We start from the raw sequence: 22917 nt of genomic DNA on the forward strand, positions 1-22917 counted from the left end.
AGTAGTTTTGTGCACTTTGGTATGTACATTGAATCAAAAATGAGCCCAAAACATGTGGAAGAGAAACAGACCTACAGAACCTGGCTATTGTCTTTTCCGTTCAATAAAATTTCTCTTTAGTTACCAACATGATTATGATGTTTAGAAATTGAGGGTTGAAGTGCAGAAAAGTAAAAGAATAAATATTTATAATAAATTAGGTATCTTAATGTTGTGTCAGAATCAGATATTTTTGACTATATAGATTAATCAGGGTGGCACGGTGGCTCAGTGGGTAGCGCTGCTGCCTCGCAGTTAGGAGACCCGGGTTCAGAGTTTGCATGTTCTCCCCATGTCTGCGTGGGGTTTCCTCCCAAAGACATGCAGGTTAGGTGCATTGGTGATTCTAAATTGTCCTTGGTGTGTATGTTTGTGAGCCCTGTGGTGGGCTGGTGCCCTGCCTGGGGTTTGTTTCCTGCATTGTACCCTGTGTTGGCTAAGATTGGCTCCAGCATACCCCCGTGACCCTGTAGTTGGGATATAGCATGATGGATGGATGGATAGATTAATCAAAAAATATAATTTTGATTCCTAGTGAAAATGGTGATTTATACTGAACTACAGTATGCCTTCAGAAGAACTTTAAAAATGAGAAATTGACTACATTTAGAAACAGTGTAAATACTTATTCATCCATCTTCACACCTTCTTTAGCTAGAGAAAATCATCTGGGGAAATAATATAAAAATAGCAGCCATTAAACAGGACTTTTCTTTAAAGTCTACAGTCACCCATGGCTGGTATAAACAGGTACTATAGTATACTGGATTGTTTAGTTGAGTAATTTAAATTTATTCCTTGCAACTCTTTAAGTTTGATTAGGTACTTTCCCACCACACGAATTTTGTTTTCAGGAACCAGTGAGTTTTTGTATGATGAAGGCCCTGGGCTTCTTGTGGTATCTGGTCCCTTTAACCTTTTTGCAAAATATGTGGCATGCAAAGAAAAGTGATGTAGTGCGTTATAAGGTGCCTGAGCCCCATCCACGATGGTATGAAACAATCAAAATAGAAATGTAAAAAAATATTCTAAAAGTACTGCCCTTTCTAAAAGAATTCTTTCTGTCTCAGTTCCTATCAACTATTATTCAATCTATATTCTGCCATTTCTAGCATAAGAACTGGAGTATATATGTCTCCCACAACTGATTTCTACATCCTGGTTTTCTGCAGAGGTCATTCTACCGAGACTGTCAGAGGGAAATGGTCAAAGGGATTATCTTTCTTCTGTTTCACTGTCCTTCCTGACATTTCATTAATGTTTAACAGGTTAACTTCTCTGCTTAGAGCATATCTGTCCTCAATATGGATACACTCATATGAGCATTTCACTAGTCATTTTTCATTCCCTACTGTATTAACCAGTTTTTCTGCGTCACTTACCATAAGCATGCCTGATGGAAAGGTTGCATAATGTGGCAGTGCCTTTAAGCTTGTTGCCTTTTTTTTGTTTTGCCATCATTTTTCCACTCTGTATTGTTTTTATGTTAACATATTTGTTAATTATAAGCCCCATCCCTTTATTTTCCTCAGGTGCTGAATCAGTTAGGAATGCAGTCATTTAAAGTTATTTTAAGGTCAAGCTTTGCTCATTGCTCTTTGCTGTGCCATCTGTCTAGCAGCCTTTCTCCTCTTTTCAGAGTAAGCACTAATTTAATTTCTAAAAAAAATGATTAAGTTTTGAGCTTATAGCTTTGTTTTGATTTTGGGTTGTCTTTTGTAGTTAAGTCGCCTGTCTGCTTTTAATTTAATAACATTATAAATTTAAAATTGAGCTATAATAATACTTTTGTTAGAGTTAAAAATAAAGTTAGATCATGAAATGCAAGCAGCAATTGAGGATTTGTATAAAAGGCAAAATAATCTTTAATGTAATATTAGTGATTTTTTTCTTCTGTTTTATTAGAGTTTTGTTACTTGATTTGTACTAACTGTATGGGGTGGCAAGGGTTTTCATAAAAATGGAATCAAAAGATGGGTCATAATAGTAATAAAATAAAAAGGACATAACTAGGAGGACAAGAAATTATAAAAAAAATCCAACAAAGGCCATGAGGTCAGACAAACTAACACATTGAGAAAGTCAAAAACCAAAATAGTTCACATTGCTTAAGCTAAACTGTAAAAACCTGAATCAAAGTGGAGGAACAGAAACAAATGTGTCACCAGAGATTTTTTTAACAGTAATAAAGTTAGGGTTTCATTTTTGTTTTGGTTTATATTCAAACTTAAGAGAATCGGAAAGTGCACAAAGCTGACCTTTGTACCGTTCCAGTAATGGCACCACACATCACACACTTCTAGTTGTTCAGCTTAGCAATAGCTTGCCAGACCTGCATAAAAAATACTTACAAAATAACAGCAGCCATTCTGAAAACAAAGTGGTGCAACAGTAAGATGTAGTTCATAATTCACAACCTTAAACACAAACAAAAAAAAACTGAACATTAAATTCCTAGGCCATAAAACCCCCCAAACAATGTTTGAGGCCATGGACTAAATTTTGGATTTATTTCATTTACAACTTTGTGCATTTTTTCTGCATTTGGTTCATTTGATTAAACGTAATTAAGATTACTGTATTTGCTGTCTTTATTTTCTAATTAACTCATTCAATAAATTATTGTCAGGCTCTGCTTTTGTTGTGATTAATTCTGCAACAAAGCACAAAAACTAGAGTGGCCTAAAAAATGTCAAACTTGCTGCTTCCTACTGGATAGCAGCCTAGTCCTAAACTCAAATGGCAGGCTACCTGCCAACCCAAGCTCAAAAAAGGGGTTGCTGTAATGTTTTTAAAATATCAAAAGTTCAAACTATTCAAAAAAGTTGAGAAACAAACTGTGAAAACACTGGTCCCAGGACAACAAAGATGAAGTTCCTGAATATTTAAAGAACAGGAATAACAAAAAGAAGGGCAAGAATAAAGGGCAAAAATAGGTTTTGCCTAAAAAGGCAAAACATTTATCAAATCCAGTAATCCACAAACAGTAAACAGTACCTTTAAAGAAAATAGGGGTCAGAAAATCCAATACAAACAAAGCAAAACTCAAAAACAGGAATCAAAACTAAGACACAATGCCTAGCTGGGTGGTATGCCAGCTGCCTAATACTGGCCCCACCTCCCTTGGCTCAAAATAGACCAGACAGTGCAGATAAATGAAATTAAAACTGTGAAACTAAATGTAAAGAAAAAAACACAAAATAACTAATAAACATTGCAATATTATATAAAGACAAAGTAAAAAACAGAATTAACAACAATCTACATATATATATATAATATTTAAAATACAACAAAAAAAAAAGAAAAGAAAACATTTTCTACTCCAATAGCCTGGTGTACACATGGACTGTTTGATTCCCAATGCAAGCACAAACAAAACATGTAAAGGCTATCAAAAGAATTCCTCACCCTGGAATTGATTTTTTTTCCAAATAGGTGATATCTTAAGTGATATCTCTAGCCACTATACCTACATGTCATGATGTTATCTGTCAACAGCTTATATATTTCTCTATCCAAACAAGCAGGACAAATTGACAAGACTCGATATTTTAATTCACATATATAAGTGATTGAACAGTTGACAGTAAATTGACAGGGGAGAAAAAAGAATAATGGTTGCACATGACTGGGGAAGAACCTAATGAGAACAAGTCAATTCAAGTGAAGACGGGGAGCATGCACTGGTACAGTGCGTTGCCTTGCCCACCACAAGACAAAACAGCTCAGGATCCCGGTTGGCAAACCCCCAGGCAGACACGCAGTCCAGTCCCACCCTTCAGAAATTATCTTCTATCTGCTGCAGCCAAGTGTTATGTGAGTGACCCCTTGGCCTATTCCAGCCACTTGGGTCCCCAACAATGAGGATCCTACGAGCTGGATCACCCTCGAGGAATCACGCCACATGGCTGTAGTGCCGTAACTGACGCTCACTCACGATGTAGGTAATGTGCCTCATTCAGGACTCCATGAGCAACCGCTCATTTGACACAAAGTCAAACCAATGGTACCCAAGGGTTCTCCGGAGAGAAACAGTACCAAAGGAGTCCAGTCTTCATCTCAGGTCACTGGATAGTGTCCATGTCTCGCAACCATATAGCAAGACAGGAAGCACCAGGACTCTAAACACTTGGGCCTTCATCCTTTTGAATAGATATCAGGAACTCTAAGGGGAAAAAGAGTGACCAAGAATAAAAGTCTGTGAGCAGACAACGAATGGTAAGTCTTGTTTATATAGAACACTATAGCTGGGAGAAAGACATGGTGGACTAGGAGAAAGTTGGAATAATCTCCACAGGATTCCAGAGTTAGCTATGAACTACTGGCACTAAGATGAATTAATTAATTGGAACAAAGTAATCTACCAACTGGAGCACAGATATTACACAATATACTGTAACTAAGCAATCAATGAGGCAACATAACTGCAACATTAGGCATTGAATACACTAAGATTTAATTCAAAGTCAAAATATAAGCATCTCCCAAATGAGCTTACATTAAAGCTTGTGTCATCCTCCGTTTCTGAAAATCATCTGTGAACTGATCGATGACACTCTTTATGTTCAGTCCTGCCTCATTAATGAAGTTTCTATGGTTGGCTTTTCATCTGACAGATTTTGTGAAACTATGTATTGCTGGTGGTGATATTTTGTTCCCTGTGTACACTGACATGGGCCAAGTAAGAATTAGCCAGTGTTTAGGGGTGATTGTCAATTACATCAAACTTCATGATTAGTCTGTTTATTTCAGGGATCTTAATTAAATGTACATGTTTATAGTTAATGAGGCTGCTTGGGTAAGATTGTGATTTTGCTGTCACTGTCACCTCTGGCAAAATGTTAGCAACAGTTGCACCTTTAATAAGAAGCCTGTAGCAACATAGATTTAAGCAAACTCAGTTTTACTAATGAGACTTTTCGGTAGCATGGCTCCAGGAATGTGTGGGCATTGTCTTGACAACTTTAGGACTAGACCCAATATTCCCAATAGACAGCACCTGTGAATTATTTAACTAATTAATTATAATGATATAAAAAATCAAAAAACAAAATTTCTATTTGTTACAATTTACAAAATTTGCAAATAACCCAAGTTTCCTACCCTTTTAAAGTAAATCCATGCCACCATGCCTTATCAATTTTTATATAACTTTATCTTGATTAACCTGGTTTAAAAAATAAGGTTCACCATAGCTAATGTCCTGAAACAAAGTCTTGAGCAATTGGGTGTAACAGAGTTGAAGTGAAAGGCTGATGACTTCATCCAACTCTGGGAGCACACAGGCAGTTTGCCAATTATTACTAAGGTTATTCTAAACAAAAAAAGCTATTAAAAAGCTTATATACAATCATGTGTGTAGTCCTTTTATTAGTTTTACTATGTTTAAATGGGTGTTCAGATTTTAAGATCCTTTCTAGAAAGGAATTCAGAGCAGAGAGACTTGGATGATTTCCAGCATTTGTGAATTACTCACATGCAAGAAAAAGTAGTTCCTGAACTGTGAAGCCTAAACTCTAAAAAGGAACTAAAATAAATACTTTCTAAGCAATGTTTTTCCTTTGCTCTTTCAATATTTACCAAATGGCTATTTTAATAATAACGGAAGAATAAAAAAAGCAATACTTACTTAGTAACCAGCGGAACTTTAATATGAACTCATCTATTCATAAATTTGTTTTACTAAGAGTGACAAACCTAGTTCTAAAAGGCTGTATTGCCTGTTATTTCTTTTCAGTGTTTTATTTTTCCAGCAATTATAAAGAGCAATTTTCAGTTAAAGGTCAGTGTTGAATTAAAACCACCACTGACTCATTCATTAATATTCAAAAACTGGCAGCACCATCACTCATATACATGTGGATTACTGTATTCTTTTGGAAATATAAAATGAAAATATATAAACTCTGGAGCAAACTTAAAGCATAAGTTGTGAATCCTCCATTCTATGATCTTGTGGGATTTTCTTTATGTATCACACACACAATTCAAAAATCCCTTCATTATTTATTATTTTTAGTTATGTCCGTACTTATGTCTGTCGTTATTTATTATTTTTAGTTATGTCTATACAGAACAACATTTATTTCTATAGCAAATTTTAGATAGATAGATAGATAGATAGATAGATAGATATTTTATTAATCCCAAGGGGAAATTCACAGATTGTATTCAAATTGTATTTTCATACAAACAATGTAGCTGAAAGTGCTTTACATGATAAAGAAAAAGAAAAAAGAAATAATTAAAATTAGGGAACACTAATTAACATAGAGCAAAAGTAAGGTCCAAAGGCCAGGGAGGACAGAAAAAAAACTCCAGACGGCTGGAGAAAAAAATAAAATCTGCAGGGGTTCTAGGCCATGAGACCACCCAGCCCCCTCTAGGCATTCTACCTAACATAAATGACCTCAATCAGTCCTCATTGTATTCAGGGTACTCATGGAAGAATTTGATGATGATGGTCATGTGGACTTGAACCTGTTTGTTAAGTGATTATGCATCATTTGAGTCATTTTGGTGTGTCCAGTCTGTTACATATTAGATAGACTCTAGTACTTCTGATGATTTCAATTTCAGATTTATTTTTTTATTTATTTTATTTTTTTTTTTATTTCAGATTTCAGTTTAATAATATTTTGAAAAACTTGGGAGAAAAGAGATTGAAAAGATATGTTGAGCCCAACAATCAAGAATATGCTGGCCTGAACAATCCCTTCTGCTCATCACTTTCTTTGAGATTTGAGATTTATAGTTTCTTAGAAGATCCAGAAAGCACAGTAACCAATGCATTTTTTCACTTCTTCCCTGCAAGACTTAAAATATTAGTGGTGAGTCATAAAATTGAAACATAATCTTAAGCACTTTTAAGGTTTAAGAAAATTACTCAGTGGTGGGTTTTTGTTTATAAAAAGGAGTTCTTAAAGGCAGGAGCATTTATTAGTGTGATCACTATTAGTGAGCCTTACTATATATGTATTACTGCTGGCAGCTCTAGAGACATGATTTTTGTATCCTAGTCCTATTTCTGTAGTATTTGCACCTTCTCCTTGTGACAGACAGATTAGGTTGTCTGTCATATTTAAATTGTCCCAGGAAGAATGGTTGTGTCTGTATGTAAGAGCACCCTGCTATCTCCTGGTTTCCCCATATACAGTGGCCCACTCTGACCTTGTAATTGACTAAAACAAATCAGAAAATATACAAATATTTATTATGTGAACACATTATACAAAGCTTGAGGAATGGGAAATCTTATCAGATACCCCAGAATTAATCGTGAACATTGGCAATGAAAGTTGTCCATGAATAATGAATAAAAATCATGGAGTTTTTTGTTGTCTGTTTTGCCATGAGCAAACTTTTCACATAAATGAGCGTGTAGCAAATACACTAATCAGTCACAATATTGACCAAATCATTCTGATTGTCCTGTAACTTGGTGAACTGAAAGTTGTTTCTCATAAGTTTGAGCTATCAGTATTCACATGTCAATGCAGAGATGCATTAATGCAGGGTATACTGTATATATCTACTTAGTGTTGATTCAGTAAATCAATAGGTGATTTAAACAGGTCACTTGGATATTTTCTAACACTTTTGCATATGCATGGCTCAGGTCATTGCCATCTATCTAATTTGCTATTCAAAATACTGCAACCTGTCATGAAGTGTGTTCTATTCAATTACTTTCCATATAGTAGTGAAGTAAACTAAGAGGAAGGGATGAAGACTTTAGGAAATGAGTACTTTTGGAAATTATTCATGAAGAGAAGGTAAATGAAGACATGATCAGTGAGAGCTGCTGCAGTGACAGTGAATTGTGTGAGAAAAAGCAGAATTATTCATTGGAGGGAATGGCTGTCCATCCAAAATACTGCCTCCATATGTTCAATATATTAAGTCCAAACTTAGACATCCTACAGAACAAATCTTAAGGTGAATCTTAGAAGAGGTACAAAAGATATTGTTAAATATAATGGCATTATCATATAAACACACTCATTATAAAGTATTAAGAAATTATGACATTCCTGATGACTAATATGCAAAGAATTTCTGGCAAATGTAATGTTTATGTCTAAGAATGCTTGTCCTTGCTAAACAAGGTATTGTGAATTTAGGCGTGTCAAAGAAAATCAACCTCATTGTCCTATCAGTTAGTCATAACACCTCTTGAGGTATGGAATCCTTGTCCCATGAGCACTCTTGCCTTGCCCAGATCTATGGAACTGTCGGAAAGCATTGCTGAGCATTTACACAATCTGCAAGTGTAAAATAGACAAGTAACAGGTTGGATAATGGATGGATGGATGGACGTTGTTCTCTGTTGTATATTAGATTTGGACTTTCTTCAGAAATGTTTAGATGTTGTGTATGGGCAATGACTGTCTGGGCTGCTGCCATAAGTAAAGGCATTTGCTTAATGATAAAAATAATAGTAACATCTCTGAATAATCCATCCATGGTGTGTGGGTGTGTTTGTGTGTGTACTGCGGTGGGTTGGCGCCCTACCCGGAATTGGTTCCTGCCTTGCGCCCTGTGTTGGCTGGGATTAGCTGCAGCAGACCCCTGTGACCCTGTGTTCGGATTCAGCGGGTTGGAAAATGGAGGGATGGCTCTCTGAATAACTGAGGGCTAAGAACACAACGCTAAAAGTAAAGTGTTTTTGTTTTGCATATATATTTACAAATATTTTGCAAATTTAAATTGATAAAGCATTTATTTTAGATGTATTATTTTGTTTCAACTTACAGTAGGAAATGTACAAAAAAAGAGGCCACAGAGGTAAGTTTTACCTCTCAACACATAGTAAGGTGCATGGGTGAAGTCTAAAGCACAGTATAACTCCTCAGCCAACGGCAAAATCTTTTGAAAAAAACAATTTAGGTCCTGTCTTATTTTAATTTAGTATTTTTAGTCAATCACAATCCTCGAGGGCTACAGTGTCTGCTGGTTTTTATTACAGCTAGATTACTCAATCAAAGACTGATGGATGATTTCATTGAACTCATAGAGGGAAACATCTTTCTAGAACAACATTCTGCACTTTTCTCTTTTTTTATTAAGCAATGTTGACTTTTGTATTTCTGAGGTAACCATGGATTTTGTGTTTTGTTATACAGTATTTTGTTACACGTCTTGGAAGAGGTTTCATATTTCAAGGTCTGATGAGCTGATCTCCAAGTTTAGCAAACGTGTGCTTCTGAGTCCCAGTTTATGTTTTTGTTCAACTGAACAAGTAAAAAATAGAGTTTCTTGCATTTGTATTAGTTATTAGGCCATCAACAACAGAAAAATAGATGTTTCCACTATAAAGTAATGTTGCATTTCTTGCAAGGTTAACTTGATCTTTTTTATTCTCCTGATAAGTGTTTGTGGTAGTAATAGTAAAAACACATTTTCTATACAGTATTATATCTCAAATTATTATTTTTATGTATTGTTTTGACAAATTAATAGTGCCTTTTTCTTCCAGTTTACTCAATTAGCATCAGTACAAGGGTGGAATTAGCACCCTATGGTAGCATACCATTTGTCTTCTGTAATTTAGCAGATTTACTACATATATAATAGAAAGACAATCCTGCTGACTACAACAGCAAGAACGTGTAGACCTATTCACAACCAGAAAAAAGCAAAACTGAAAACTTTTATATTAAAAGAAGATCTTATAGTAAAAGGCTTAATCCAAATAGAACACACATAACAATTAAACTATATACTTTAAGAACCTGCTTTTTCCATTACAAAGTCACAGGCAGCTTTGCCTTCAAGACATGAATCAGCCTCCGATATTACAATTATGTAGGTTTACCTAATCAAAGATATATGTATTTTGCATATTTGAGAAAACGAATATGGACACAAAGTAAATGTATAACTTTCCACAGACAGTAACCAGGCTTTACGTTATCCCTGGTACTAAGATGCATCAGCACTAATTAGTGGGCCACTATACTGTTCACTATAATAATAAACCTCAATAATAAAACTCCTCAAGAATAAAATTTCTTTATGTGACATAGTAGACTTAGAAGTCACTATAATATTTGCAAAACAATAGCTGCCCATTAGTTTGCTTTTAACTAAACACCATAATCCTCAAAGATCTGTTGGTCATTTGTACTTTTTTTCCCCCAGGTGCTGCTTCATTTTCAGCAAGAAGAGCTGCTTGAAGAACATCACAGGCCACTTTTGTAGCATGATGATTCTCGAATGGGTAAAACTCATCAGTCATGTTTATTTTCACCATGACCCTCTCCACAGAGATGGATTGGACAGACTATTCTATCAAGATGGTGCCATAAGTGAGGATGTAGACTCACTGATAAATCAAAAGCTTCATCCAAGGACCTATCTCCCGTATCACCAGCATGCTCCAGTGCATCCATTCATCCATTTTCCAACCCGCTGAATCCGAACACAGGGTCACGGGGGTCTGCTGGAGCCAATCCCAGCCAACACAGGGCACAAGGCAGGAACCAATCCCAGGAAGGGTGCCAACCCACGGCAGGACACACACAAACACACCCACACACCAAGCACACATCTTTGTCAAAACTGCAGATGCTTCTCAAATGTATTAGTCAAATTCACCATCTACTTTTTAGTCACTTGTGAATAGTGAGTGCTACAGTATGTTCCATTTGAACTTGGAAGTTGGAATTTTCTGATTTCCAAGCAGGAAGTTTCAGCTGGAACACCCACACATGACAGATTTACTACTTGGAAAGTCAAGTGAGTCTCACCAACCTCAACCTCAAAATGAAAGAAGGCTACACTGTGCATCAATTGAAGTGAAAGCTGTGATGTTATACTGTTTATTAGCACTTCTGTCTATTTTTGTCTCATTAAATTAGTCATACTGTACACATAGCACTGCCCAACTTCTATCTGTAGGCAAGGTGCATAATGTGTTGTTGTCAACTTGTTCAATAGTTGTCTGTATTCTGAAAAAGCATGCATAACAAAGGTTTTCCTGAAAGCATCCATATTCGTTTACTGAATGTTATACTAGAATTCGGTCAAGTCAAGTGTGATGTCATTCCCAATGCTGATATCTGACTTTTGAGGTAAATGGAATGCAGCATAAGGTCCCATAGTAGTTGAACTGATCCACTTCGGGTGGTTTCTCACCCCTAAAGAGAACAAACCATTCTTTTTGAAGAGATTATCAAGATCTCGGCTTTAGAGGTGCTGATTCTCATGTCTGATGCTAGGACAATAGCTGTGAACTCTAGTGCATGCCAGAGATCACAGTCTAATACAGCAAGAAAACAAGATCATTTGCAAATAGTAGAGACAAATTCCTTCGACCAATATCTAAGTTCTGTCCACCCCCTTTCACTCAAAAACAGCCCCTTGTCAATATATTTGTTTCTTTATTGTCAAGGTGATGTCACTTTCTTTAGGACCAATTATAACTGTCCTTAAGGGCAACTACTTACATTTTTCGCAGCAAATCTTCCCATTCCAAAGCAACTTACATACTTTACATTTTTTTAAACTCACGGTCAGGAATTATTTTTCTCTCCCTAGTCTGTGAGTCCTTAGGGCATATTGCTATAAAGACCTCAGTTTAGTTGAAGTCGCTAACTTTATTTAAAAGAGTACTTTTATTTAATCCCAGTCTCATAATGTACCCAATCATTTTGGCAAAATGTATTATTGAAACCATCTGTGTAACATTTCGTGATGTTAGAAAGCATAAGTAGAGTAAATAAAAATGTAAGCCTTTGTTCATAATTGACATTTCTCCAAAACATTATTTGTAGAGCCTGTGAACTTGTACAGTATATTAAAGTTACGCAACACTCTGCAACTGCACACAACTGGACAACATTCATTTTTAAGGCAGCAGGCATACATTAATTGCCATTAAAGAAATGCTACCCAGTCACCATTCTGGAAATAAACCTGATCCCCTTTCTCAAGACACATGCAATAAATAAACCAATGAGAGTAATGATAAGAAAAAAAAAAAAAAGACAAATAAGGTCATGCCTAGTATGGGCAGTAAGTACCTGGAAGTAGAGATGAGCCAGAGTGGTCAAATTTAAACACAGAAGCCCTGCTCTTTCTGGTCATGTGTTGGATCTAAAGCCACAAGTTCACTTCAGGATGAGCAAACAGAAAGAACTCTGTCTCATGCTAGGATGGTAAGTGGGACTCTAGCCCTGGTAACCTGGGAAGCTTCCTGCTAGGTTAAAGCAAAACATATAGGTTTAAAAGAGCAACTGGACTCAATAAGCCTAAAATATGTTGGAGGAAACAACTGGACTGGAACTTTAGTAGAACCATTACATTTTAAAGGTTCATACTGGGCATTGGTTTTTAATGATTTATTAAAGCAGAACTTGTGTGTCCATATGAAAAATATCCTATATGGCTGTATGGGTGGATAGCGTGATAATGATTGTGACAGCACAGGTCCCCAAAGTTGTGAGGATACCCCATTATGCAGCCTGTGCATAGTTTACTTCATTGTTTTTTAATTAGTAACTCTAGCCCCTTATCTGTTTAAAATTCTACCTTGCACTTCAAACACTATTATTTCAGAAAAAGTCACATATTCTAAATTTCCTTCATTCAGCAGAATTGAAAGCAAAGCAGAATCCAGCCCTGACCAGGACACCAGAATTATAGTAAAGTGTACTTTATTATTGGAATAATCAGGGCTCTAGTTCCTGATGATCATATATTTGAAATAAATTAGCTTGAGAAATGGATAAATAGATTAAAATAATCCATGTCATTTAAGATTGTTGTGTTTAGATATTCTGAAGGTGTGACTTTGGTCATGTGCATATATATTAGAGTAATATCTGGGGATTTACTACATTCAACAAAACATGTAAGTGTTGAGGGCTAAATCAGATTCTTGACAGTTTTCAGTATTTGAAAAAGAAATAAAAACTTTGACCATTCATTTTCAAACCTATTCAGAACTAATTTAGGTCTATGGAGTGTAATTAAGACTGTTACCCGTCTTTCACTGAGAATGTATAATCACAGTCACAAACAAGCTAACCAGAGTAATTCAGAGGCAACAACTGGCTTGTGAACATGTAAGAGGAGAAAAATCAGAATCGATGCTGATCATAAGTCAAAAGAGAGAAGAGGCTGTGAAGTGCTACTGACACTTGCTTGCACCACTGTAGTCTCTAAAAAAAGATAATAAAATTGAGCTCCATTATTTTTTGACATGCTGAAATAATATATATTTTTTTAATAAAGGCAGGGGATATGAAGGCTATGCTAGGACAAAGGTTAAAGATGACTGATGCATATAATGGAAAATAAAATAAATGCATTTTGATCCTGTGGAAACTAAAACTAAAACATCCTGTTCCACATTTACTCAGCCAATTTGCAGAAAAAACCAACGACTTGTTTTACTCATCCTTAACAGTGAGTCATTTTGAAGCAATTATGAAAACTTAACTCCTTGTGTAGCTGCCAATGATCCTGTAAGATCAAGTGTCTTAGTAAGAGCAAAGAAATGCCTACCTGAAATGTAGATGGTTTTGTGATGATCCAAGTCAGGATAATCAGCCACACAAAGTGAAACAAAAGCTAACAGAAGCACAGGGTTCATCTTCATAGCACCTTGGGTCCTTTTCACTGAAAAAGAGTTACCAATACAATAAAGATCTTTTAATATCCATTACATCTTGTGAGATGAACTACCTGCTTCTTGGTTAATTAAAAAACAGTTAAAATATTAACAATTGTTAATTAGATCAAAGGACATACTTCATTATGCCTTCAGTTGATGAGGAAGGAAAAGGCAACTCTCTGTTCATCTCTGTTACAAATGTTGTTTACTCCAACCATCCAACCATTTTCTGGACCCACTTCTACTTTAGAGTTAGAGAGTGCTGGAGCCTCTCCTATTGGCACCAAATACAAAATTCAAGACAGGTGCAAATCCAGGAAAGGATGCCAGGCTATTGCAAAACACATAAGCACACTCAGATGTTTTCCAAGTGATGTTTTTCACTTGCCAAGCAACCTGGGATGGACATACAGTATCTAGGATGAGTAAGGCGCAAACCCATACAGACTTGGGAAGACTATTCCAACTCCACACAAAATGTTGGTTTAAACCCAATTTCCTGGAGCCGAGAGACAGCAGTGGTGACTATTATTCAGCAATTTGTTTTCACTAGTAATGCTACTTTAACAATAACCCATCTCCCAGTTAACCCAGTAATCCTTCTTAGTACTCTGTAATGCAGTCAATCTGATAATATCTAAAACATTTTGAATTAATAATAAATAATGAACACAAAGTGATTTACCTTGGTGTTAATGTTCTATTAAATATAAAAATAATTTGGCTATAAATAATATTTTGTGGCATTCTGTTGTAATGTGCCTTGCATTAACTACTACAAAATGTTACAGGTTAATATTTGTTTCATCTGTCCACAAGACCTTTCCCAGAATTCTGCAGGCTCTTCTAAGTACTTCCGGGTGCACAGGTGGGAGACTTCTCTGAAAAGGTTGATAAGCTTTTGGCCAGCACGGTGGTGGATCCAGTGATCATTGACCATGATGGAACAAATGACATACGAGATATCTGTTAGTTCTGAAATCCAAATTTAAAGAGTTAGGTGCCAGGCTGAGGAGCAGAACTGACAAGCTAGTCTTCTCTGAAGTTCTGCCTATGCCACTCCCCAGTACAGGTAAGACTGAGGAGATTGGAAGGTTTAATCCGTTGCTCAAATCTTGGTATTGGGCCCCCTCTTGGAATGCATGGGACCTGTTCCGCAGCAACAGGTTACATCTGATGCGGAGGGGCACCAATTTGTTGGGAGGACCTGATTGAAGTGCAGGGGTGGACTGGCCATTTGGGCAATGCCAGGTGGGATTCGGATTCTGATCTGGTCATGGGCCGGCCGTTTCATGAAATAAATTTTATATACTGGTTACTGTTTGACATTAAAATTAATTTTCTAAACTACTAAACATTATCTGTCCGGTACTGTGATTTATATAGTCCTATATAATATACTGTATTATGTCATCAAGTTGTTGTAGTTGTCAGTACACAACGTTGCAGCAAAAAATTTGGTCAAAACTGCCTTTTACAGATTTCTGCTTCGATATCGCTACATTTCAGTTAGCATATACATTATTGCAATTTATTTTATCTATATCTAGTATTTAAATTCTTCAGTACTAATAATTAGTTTAGATTATGTATTATGCATTTTATTGTCCTCTGGTCGTCGATGTGAGCGATAATTAGTGGTTTTCAGCTGCAATTATTAGTATGATAAAATAAAGTTATAAAGTTACAGTTTATCGTTAAGTTAATGGAACATTTCAATCATGGTTTTCATTATAACCTCGGTTATAATTTATTCCATTGTAAATGACCAGCTACTAGCCTACTAGAGTACTGGCACTTGGACATGACATTGACATCTGACATGTACTCTAATAACATGGAAGCCGTGTTACTAAATTTTTATTTTTCATTAAATTTTATTTCTAAGCATGTTGTCAAATTTTAAGTTGTGTCTAAACAACAGTGTACAGATTAAGTTTGGCAACAGCTTAGAGTTCATATCATAGGCTCATAGCAAGTAGCAAGCCACATACTCATCCCAAATTTTAAGAAAATTACAATGAATAATGGGCCGAGTGGGTCGACCTCGTCACCTCACTTGTTGAAGGATGCCCGGGCCGGTTTTGAGAACCAGTCCAATCCTATTGAAGTGTTTAAAATTATGAATGGAATTAGCACTCTGGATTGAGTTTGTAATTTTATAATGAGTTTTCTTTACACAGAGAACCACAGACACATGAAATAAGCTACCAAGTAGTGTGACAGACAGTAGGACTTTCAAAACTAGACTTGATGTTATTTTAGAAGAAGTAAGTGGATAGGATTGGTGAGCTTTGTTGGATTGAATGGCCTTTTCTCATCTAGATTGTTCTAATGTTCTAATGATGAATAACAATTTACTGGTGTCATTAATTTACTTTAAAGAAATTAACATACTAGCATAATATAAACATAATATTCTCAAACTTGGTCACCGAGAGGCCTGTGGCCTAGCATGGCAGCTTTGGTGTAAAGCAAGCTATAGTTCTGGACAGGACATACACTCATACCTACACACACATTCACACTGGAGTTAATTTGGAGTTGCCAGTTAAGGTTGGCAAGAATCTTTGAGAATGTTGCATTAGGATTGGATTACCTGAAGTAAAGGAGACATAGGCAGAACATGCAAACTCTACAGACAATGAGTGGGTTTAAAACTAATATCCAAAAGGTTAGATCCATGCTAACTACAGTGTCACCATTCATGACTCCTGAAATCTAACTAACACTAGATAAAGATATACCCTAACTGTAAAGGAAACACTACTGTGGACAACACCTGGGTTGTCACCTGGCAAGAACTGATTTATATCTCACTACAAGACATAAACCACTAATCTGTCTTCAAAGCAGGGCAATGGATGAAGCAGTTGCCACACCCACTGAGCATTATTTGCAATTACCATTTTGGTTTAGTTATCGTCATGACCTTTTTATATTCAGTACTTAGAAGAAGATTTGTTTTTCCACTATAGGTGAACCAGCAATTAAAACCAATAACACATTTACTTGACTTGAAGGGTTTGAGCTTTGTTTTAGGTTGGTCGCACAAAACAAAGTAAGTAATATATATCCATTCTGATAAGGTGGTGAGTTGTTCTGGTCTATACAACCAAGCAGGAATCACTTCTGGCCTGGAAGTCACTCCATTACACATTCACTCACCACCAATCGGCTTGTTATCAAGATGCCTTCACCATTCAACAGTCCCAACAGAATGAGTATAGTAGGTCCACACTGAGCCTACCAGAAGATATTATCAGTAGTCAGTCAAACTTGCAGCTGGAGCAATTAAAACACTAATTAACCTAACTTGCTTATCTTATCTAATTATATGGAAGGCAATTGCAAATTGCAGAGACATCCCAAGCACGCAGGGTAAATGTGTGAATTCCACACAGACAGTGTTCAGGCTGGGATTTGGATCTAGCTTCTGCATCTCTGAAGCAGCCAGGCAAAAAACGAACATTAAAAACATTTTGGGGGTGCACTCGTAACCCAAATTCTTGCACAAATAATCCCATCAGTCTCTTAAACATGTACACTAAGGAGAGGCTGCACCAAATCCCCCTGCTACAGCAACTCAATTGAAATAACCAATTAAAAAGCTGCCCCCTCCATAAACTCCACAAATTAGCCCCATCTTGTAGCTTGCTTTCTGCAGCCAGGTATTATGCTAATATAGTTCAGCTGAACTATTATAGCATAACTGAGCAAATGTTTCATTTTATTTTAAACACTAGATAGTTATCATCTGCAGAAACTTTTTGACAGCATGATCTGTTTTAGCCTGCAGAAACTTTGCACACTGAAGTCTTTCCACCCGATGTAGCCTTCACTCCTCTAGATGCCCTTCACTGTCAGCATCGTTATGCTTTATTACAAAATTAACACTTAGTGACCCCCTAGGAACACCTCACTCACGGAGTATTATTGATTTTTTATTCTACACTTAGATCAAGACACCTCATTTTATAAGAAGTGAAAAATCCACATTAAATGTAGAATAATACAATATAAATCATTAAAAAGTTAAAAAAATTCATTATGGCAAAATGAAGATATATTCCCTAGACCTCTTTGAGCCACACGTAAAAGAGGCAGAAAACAGCTGAATGCTTTCATGCATTAAAATACCCAGGAAGTAAATATCGATTCTGTCTGGCACTCAGTTTTTTAAAGCTGCACAAAACTTGCTGCATGTTTGCTCTAAATGACCCATAGCAGCAGCTAGCTCCTTGATGCAATTACAGTTTAGGAAATGGTAATATTAAACTTACCATCGTAAAAACAGGAGAGTTCTTGCACCTGAAAAGGGGACACCATCCACAAACCAGGTTGGAGTTGTGAGGGCTCACACTGCAGTCAAGCTGATTGATTTTTCATTCATTTCTACCTAGAATGCTGACGCACTAAGTCCAAGCGCCAGGTACTCTTTCTGCAGTCAGCAGAACGGAACGCTGCAGAACTGAATATGCCAGCCTCCGAATAGTAATTAAGTAGACACGGATCCAAAATAGATAAAAGACGAGGCCCGGGAAAGAAGTGGTCCTTCCCCCAAAGGAGCTGAAAGTTATAGATAGCATTTACTATTTGAGCCAACTGAATTTTTAAGCATTACCCCCGCTCCCCCCCTCCCAGCCACCACCACAACCAGCCTTATCCCAGCAGAGGGCTTTGCTGTAGTATATTGCAGAGGATCAACTGAATGCAGCATCAGGAATCGGGCACAGCAGACTGCACAGAATGATTCAGAAAAGTAAAATGCCAAAATTTCCTGAAGAGAGGGCAAACATACTCTAGAATTTCATTTTCAGAAGCTACAACAGAAATTAGAAGTTAAAAGGCAGAGGCATACCATACAATGATATATAATTAGCACAGCAAAGCAGCTATGTGATCTGCACAAATAAATTATTTGCTTATTGACAGACATTCTGAATGATAAAACAGTCATTTGCCTTTATAATAGGCTTCATGGTGAATTACACTATGAAAGGCACTACATGTAAAACAGAATAATTTATTGTATAATGCCAATTAAACTCCTCATGTATGATAGTTTAGCCACACTGGAAAAATTGGTGATTCAGCAGAATGTCTGTCACAGAAGGTGTTAGTGACCTTCAAGTTAATTACTTATTTATAATAAATTATTCCTTTGTTATGTCCAATACAAATAAAAAAATAGGGTCCCTTACTGATAATCTTTTAATCTCCATTCTATTTGAATTTGCATTTAAATGCAGTAACATACAGCATTATAGATAAAAAATATAATGTAAAACTTGGCCATTTGTCCTTGTCTTATACAATTTGCAGGGAACGTGTGTGTGTGTGTGTGTGTGTGTGTGTGTGTGTATCTCGGCCAGGGGGTGGGGTCTCTACACTGCACTTTGAGCTGCATGCTGAGCACTGCAGTTACTTCAGCAGCATTTGATGTGTTTCTTTATCTTGCTACCCACTGCATCGCTGCTTTCTCTTCTTAAATAAAAGTTTATTTACACATTATACACTGCTATAGTTTAATATCTAAAGCTGGGAAATTGCTGTTGCTTTATAATGTAATTTATTGTGTTTTATAAAGTATCCATCCATCCATTATCCAACCCGCTATTTCCTAACTACAGGGTCACGGGAGTCTGCTGGAGCCAATCCCAGCCAACATAGGGCGCAAGGCAGGAAACATACCCTGGGCAGGGTGCCAGCCCACCACAGTTTATAAACTATCTCTTTCTATTAAATATATTATCTAAAATAATGATTGCTTATGTCATTGATAGTCAAACTGCTTTACTTCAGATTTATACTTTCATTTTTATTACTGGAAGTCTATACTGGTAAAATACTGTGATGACATTTTTGCCTCTCAAGATCAAAGAATTTTAATCATCATCAACCAGCAAAGCAAGCCAGAAATGAAATTCGAAAGAATTGATCTGTTCATCCTGTGCATGGCTACTCTGTGGATTGGTGCCTGTTATTCATGTCAAACTTGCTGACAATTTGAATTGAGGCACTGTGTTGGGAAACCAGAGTAAATATAATTACTGAGTGGCTATTAAAAGACTGAATCATCTACAGAGAGATTTAAAATGTTAGGTAAAGTTAAATGAAGTCACAGGTATTCACCTGCTAGGCATTGCTGCTTCTTGCAGTTCTGCCAGTTCCAATAGGCCAGCTGTTGGGTCATCAGCCAGAAGCCACCCTTCCCTGATGTTTCATGCATTTAATCCTGGAATTTTTCAGGATGTTGGGGCAGCAATAAGGATAGTCCCCTATTACTCCCTATTGTTTGCCTTAGGATCCTTGCTCTCACAATTGTGTGTTCTTTTTCTCCCAAAAACTCTTTAAACACCTTCTTTTGCATAGAACTGGCTTTCAGAAATTGTTGGGTAGATGTCCCAATGAAGCCTTTTGTGGCTGACATCTACAGCGTAGATTACTGTCTTCCACTCTGCTCCCATGCATCCCTCAGCTAACTCCTTCTGTGTTTCACTTTTCCTCTCAAAGCCTGCCTCCATTCTGTCTTCCCATGAGTTCAGCCATGATCATCTTCCTAACAGAGACAGACTCCAAGAAAATATCTGGTCAAAGGGGAGTTCAGAACAAGTACTAAGAGTGCCAGAGAGCTGGCTGAATTGTGGCTGTCTAATGAAAACGCTATTAACAGACACTTGGACTTGAACCCAGCATATGCAGACTTAAAAAGAAGAACATCTGAATAATAAAACGATTTCATGACCAACACCTTCCGAATCCCACCTTACTAATCCACCTCCTATTTCCTCCCCACCCTCCACCAGTTACAAATTGCCTTTGATTCCTATAGGTTTAATCATTTTCCTCTGATGATGATACTGGGCAGGTTGTCAAAAGCTTAGGAATAAAATACTGTTTTAAGACATGTGATTCATTTTTTCCCTTTGTGGATCTCTAGCTACAAATATGCAAACTGTATCATAGACCTTCACTTCCAAATATATATGTATATATAATTTATTTGGTTTCCATTACTGACATTAGCCTTTGATGCAGTTCTACACCAGAGGTTAATTTTGAAACTAACAGTTATTAACATCACAGATGACTTACAGCAGTGTTTCTTAAATTAGTTAATTGGTTAAGGACAAACAGTAGAAGTAAGATAAGGATGCTCAACATCGGGCAAGGTCATCAGTGAAGAAAAAAGGTACATTTAGTTAGGTGGATACTCCTGACTGTTTGGAATTTAAGCTGAATAGCTGGAAAAAAAGCTTTTATTTTTAAGTCTTCCTACTATCAGTGATGTTATCTCCATGTTTCCTTGGATTCGCAAGTGTTTCTGTGATTTGTATTTTCACAGACAAGTGGTGTAGATTCAGCCCTTTACACTAATGTGTATTTAAATTAACATTTTCAATAAATTCACCTACAGTACAAGGACCGCACAACCCATTAGAATGCAATTAGTCTAATAAATAGGCTTAGGTGTGCAAGTCTGCAGTTTAAATAAGCCATCTGCTGGAAAAGCAAGACAAATCATTTTTGGACTGTTTGTAATTAGTGGATAAACATTACATTTTCAGGACTGAACCTAAAATTGGAGTGTGCCAAACTGGTATTTTATACATTTTACATTTTATACATTTATATACATGGTCAAACATAAAACAAAGTTATTTTTTACTAATCAATTACTTCTTTATCGTCACATTTTAAACATATACAATATATACATATTATGTACATACTATTCATAATAGTAGATCCACTCCTAAAATAGAAAACAACTATATCAAATTACTTATGACCTTTATTAATTATTATTTTTCATAGGGTTAAGAGTGCACCCTCAAAATGTTTTAAGGTAGTGTGGAGCAGTGGTTAAGGCTTTGAACCTCAAACCATGAGGTTGTTGGTTGTTGGTGGCCCTGAGCAAGTCACCTCACTCACCTGTGCTCAAATTTGAAAAACAAAAGATATGTAACCAATTGTATCTCAAAATTTGTAAGCTGATTTGGAAGAAAGTGTTGGCCAAATAAATAAATGTAAAATCATCCTGCTAAAACCTCTTTCCCAATTTTTAACAGGTTATAATAGTAATCAGTGTGTTACTCTTCATACTCATATATGACAAGTACTTTGGGATTCTTAATTTTATTTGCTCTTTTGATAAATAAAAATGTAAGTACATTCTATAAGGCAAATTACAATTCTACCACATAGCACCCTTTGCAGAGTTTAAAAATCAATGCAGTGTATATCAGTATTCAGTTATGTGCAATACACCATACAATTCATATTTCTGATACTAAAATTCAAGGTGCCCTCATGTGATGCCCGCATTGCCCATAACTGGCATAATCCCTTCTTGCAACCAGACATCAATAAGTCCTGTACTGAGATGGACTAGTGCAATAAGGGTACACAGAAAACAAAGGTTGGTGCAAATGTGCATTGTGCAGTCAAATGATAACAAATAACAACATCTCCAACAAATAAAAAGTGTGGTGCAACATCTTAAAAACAGTCAATGCATATTCCAGTTTCAGTTTTCTTTTTTTAAATTAGATTTAATTAAACTAAATGAGTTGCCTGAGGATGAGTTGCTTGAGGTGGTAAAAAATTAATTTAATATGCTGTAATACACCTATTAAGGCCACCCTGCCATTAGAACAGCAGTTCTTCTTTATTTTCACTTTTAAAGTAACCTATCAGCACGTAAGGTTAATGAATTAGTTAACTTAACCAGGAAGAGAATTTCTCATTATTTAAAAGCTCAAGCAATTTTTTTTTCTCATTAATTTCGGACATACAGACGGATGGATAGATGGATACATTTTCGATTGTGATTATAAAATAATAACTAATTGATTATAAGATATCTGTCAAGACTGATGTCCATTGCATTGCAGGGCATTTGTATTTCATTTAAAACAAATTGTTTCTCTTGCACTACTCTGACAGGCTAAGCAAATAAAAGCTTTTTAGTCCTGAGAAGACCTAATGTGGACTTAATAAAAATATTCAAAATGCTCAGAGGCCTAAAAAAGTTGAATCGTGTACTCAAGGACATTTTGAAATTAAGTGGAGTGCTTTTAAAATTGGAACCAGGAAGCACATAGAGCTGTGTGAATCTAGAGCAAGATGTAAAGTCTTATAGTTAAAGAGGAGAACTTTTAAAAATTATCTGGATGGAATATTAACACAACTTGGCTATCAGCTAACCAAAAATCTCGATGGATTGAATGGCCTTGTTGCATAAGCTC

At 36.2% G+C, this 22917-nt stretch overlaps 1 protein-coding gene across 3 annotated transcripts in view; it reads right to left on the reverse strand.

The window, feature by feature from the left end:
- LOC120532856 (hyaluronan and proteoglycan link protein 1-like) overlaps positions 1-22917 on the reverse strand; it is a 107147-nt gene that overhangs the window by 54691 nt on the left and 29539 nt on the right. For 2 of the 3 annotated variants that reach the window (XM_039759293.1, XM_039759294.1), the window contains exon 2: positions 13555-13668. In XM_039759293.1, the coding sequence (XP_039615227.1) occupies positions 13555-13648 (94 nt within the window). In that variant the 5' untranslated portion in view covers positions 13649-13668. Of the gene's footprint in view, positions 1-13554; positions 13669-17946; positions 18240-22917 lie in introns of those variants that run through there. The other variant, XM_039759291.1, reaches the window with a different exon arrangement.

This window comes from Polypterus senegalus, chromosome 7 (genome assembly GCF_016835505.1).
Source record: "Polypterus senegalus isolate Bchr_013 chromosome 7, ASM1683550v1, whole genome shotgun sequence".
Lineage (NCBI taxonomy): Eukaryota > Metazoa > Chordata > Cladistia > Polypteriformes > Polypteridae > Polypterus > Polypterus senegalus.